The sequence below is a fragment of the Verticillium alfalfae genome, genomic scaffold (assembly GCF_000150825.1).
Source record: "Verticillium alfalfae VaMs.102 supercont1.8 genomic scaffold, whole genome shotgun sequence".
Taxonomy (NCBI): domain Eukaryota; kingdom Fungi; phylum Ascomycota; class Sordariomycetes; order Glomerellales; family Plectosphaerellaceae; genus Verticillium; species Verticillium alfalfae.
In genome coordinates, this window is record NW_003315031.1 from 1,073,968 (window position 1) to 1,076,001 (window position 2,034).

General features: G+C 60.3%; 1 protein-coding gene across 1 annotated transcript; it reads right to left on the minus strand.

Moving 5' to 3' along the window:
- Positions 1–49: 49 nt before the first annotated feature.
- Positions 50–517, minus strand: VDBG_06748 (silencing information regulator; the record flags this gene model as incomplete). Its single annotated transcript, XM_003003140.1, has 1 exon — positions 50–517. One exon carries the CDS (start codon positions 515–517, stop codon positions 50–52), a length of 468 nt encoding a protein of 155 aa, XP_003003186.1.
- Between the last annotated feature and the right edge of the window lie 1,517 nt (positions 518–2,034).

Consider the following 2,034-nt stretch of genomic DNA (forward strand, 5'->3'; position numbering starts at 1 on the left):
AGCCGTGGAGCTCGAGGTCGGCATGTGCGGGTGGGCCTGCGGGTGGAAGCTATCGACGTTCTGGTGATGACGCGCTGACGAGGCCGAGGCCGAGCCGGTGCTGCTGCTGCTGCTGCTGCTGCTGCTGCTGTCCGTGGTGCCGCCGAGGTTCCGCGATGGCGCGGTGGCCGGCGTTGGGGCGGGCCCGCTGCAGCGAGGGCCAGCCGAGGAAGCTGCGGGCCCAGTAGCGCTTGCGGGCCTCATGGCTCGCGAGAAACTCGTGGTAGTAGATGGGCCGGTACGTCTTGTTGACGCGGTACGTGCCTTTGGCGCCGCGATAGTCGGCGAGGCCGCTCGACACGGAGAGGCCGGCGCCCGACAGGATGACGGTCGTCGGCGACCGTCCATCGGCGACCGGCGCCGTCAGGAAGCGCGTGAGGGCGGCGACGGCGCCGGGGAGGGTGTTTGCGTTGCGGGGGATCAGGGTCGGCGGCGCAAAGAGCTCGGTGTAGGGTATGCGCATGAGAGGCTTGCCCATGGGGGACGTCATGCCTTTGGACTCGCGTCGGAGGCGTGTCGGCGTCGTGTCGGACTGTCGTGTCGGGCGGCTATGTTGCTACAATGCTACTTGTGTGTCGCCGTGCACTTGTCAACTTTGAACGCGCGTTCTTGCATGCGGCCTCGTGGTTGTCCAGGTCAGCCTCGTCCTTCTTTTTAGCATTGTCGAACGTGAGGCTCAGCCGGCGGTGCATGTAGCGTCATCGTCATGGATCGGTGCTTTTTCGAGTGCCACTGGGTCTGTGGCGCTGTGGCTGGCCAGGTGGGGCTATAGCTTGCCTACCCCAGGTTGGCTCAATATAGGCTTGACGCTTGAGACGGTGACGCTTGAGACGGAGACAAATGCATCTAGGTACGTTATGGCAAGAATTATACGCGAGGTGCAATAACAGTACGGATTTCTCCTATCCATCCATATGACACATTCGGATTCCAATGTGCAGACAAGCAACCGCATTAAGCTCTGCAGGGAAACACAGCCTGACGGACTCCTCTTCGCATGATGTTCCTCTAGTCCTGAAATGATTTGCTCCCAGTCAGGCATCTTGCCATGGCCTTTTGGTCTTCATTCTTGCGTACAACAGACTTTTCTGCCTAAATCGGATGGTAAATTAAATGGTGGGTTTCTTGTAGGTGCCATTGAACTCCTTTTCAACGCTTTCCTACAAACCTCCAGGCTCAGGAAGAATACGGCTGTGGGAATATCCAACGCACAGTGAAAGGCCCAGTACCTCGAATGCGCTCCAGTACCGCTCGAGTCGAAGCCAAGGTACGTGGGTGGTGGTGGTCAAGGTACCTAATACACCTGACGTGTGCGTCAAGGCAGCAGTAAAGGGGCTCGAGTGAACATATTTCGGCCGGACAGCTGTCAGCAGCGCCAACTACTGTATCATCGTCCTTACCATCAGGCTTCGGAACAAAAACAGCAATGCGCGGGATGCATCTATTCTGGGTAGAGGGCGCTCAGCAAACCCCCCATCGCAGGAGCAGGCTGTGGCGCCGGGGCTTGCCAGATCGGATCGCCCCCACCGCCCACATCCCGTGGCGCCCGGAACGAAGCCCAGCAGCGATGGCAAAGAGGGTGGCTCTGCTGCGTACCTCTGACGGCGACGACGGCAGTCAATATGGGGTGGGCAGGCGTCTGTGACGGGGCCGCGAATCTCTCTGTTTGAGTCAGGGGGGGGGGCGGGCTGAAGGCTCTGTGCAGTCGTCGGGGCCGCCATTGCGCTGATCTGGGTGCATTGAATCCAGTGTCACTGGAATGGCAAGATCCTTGGAGATTGGGTGCGAGGGGAGAAGCTGACGCAGCATGTGGAGTTGTGTGGCTCGTGCTCGTGCGGCTCGCAGCAGCCAGAAAAGTACCTTTTCTTCCTGGTCGATGGCAGGGCAGAGGGCGGGGCGTGTGCCAAAAATGGGCTGATGACGGGGGCAGAACAGGGGGACACACGAAAGCCCGAAGGGACCGCCTGAGGGGTGCTGAGGGGTGCTGGGAGCTGT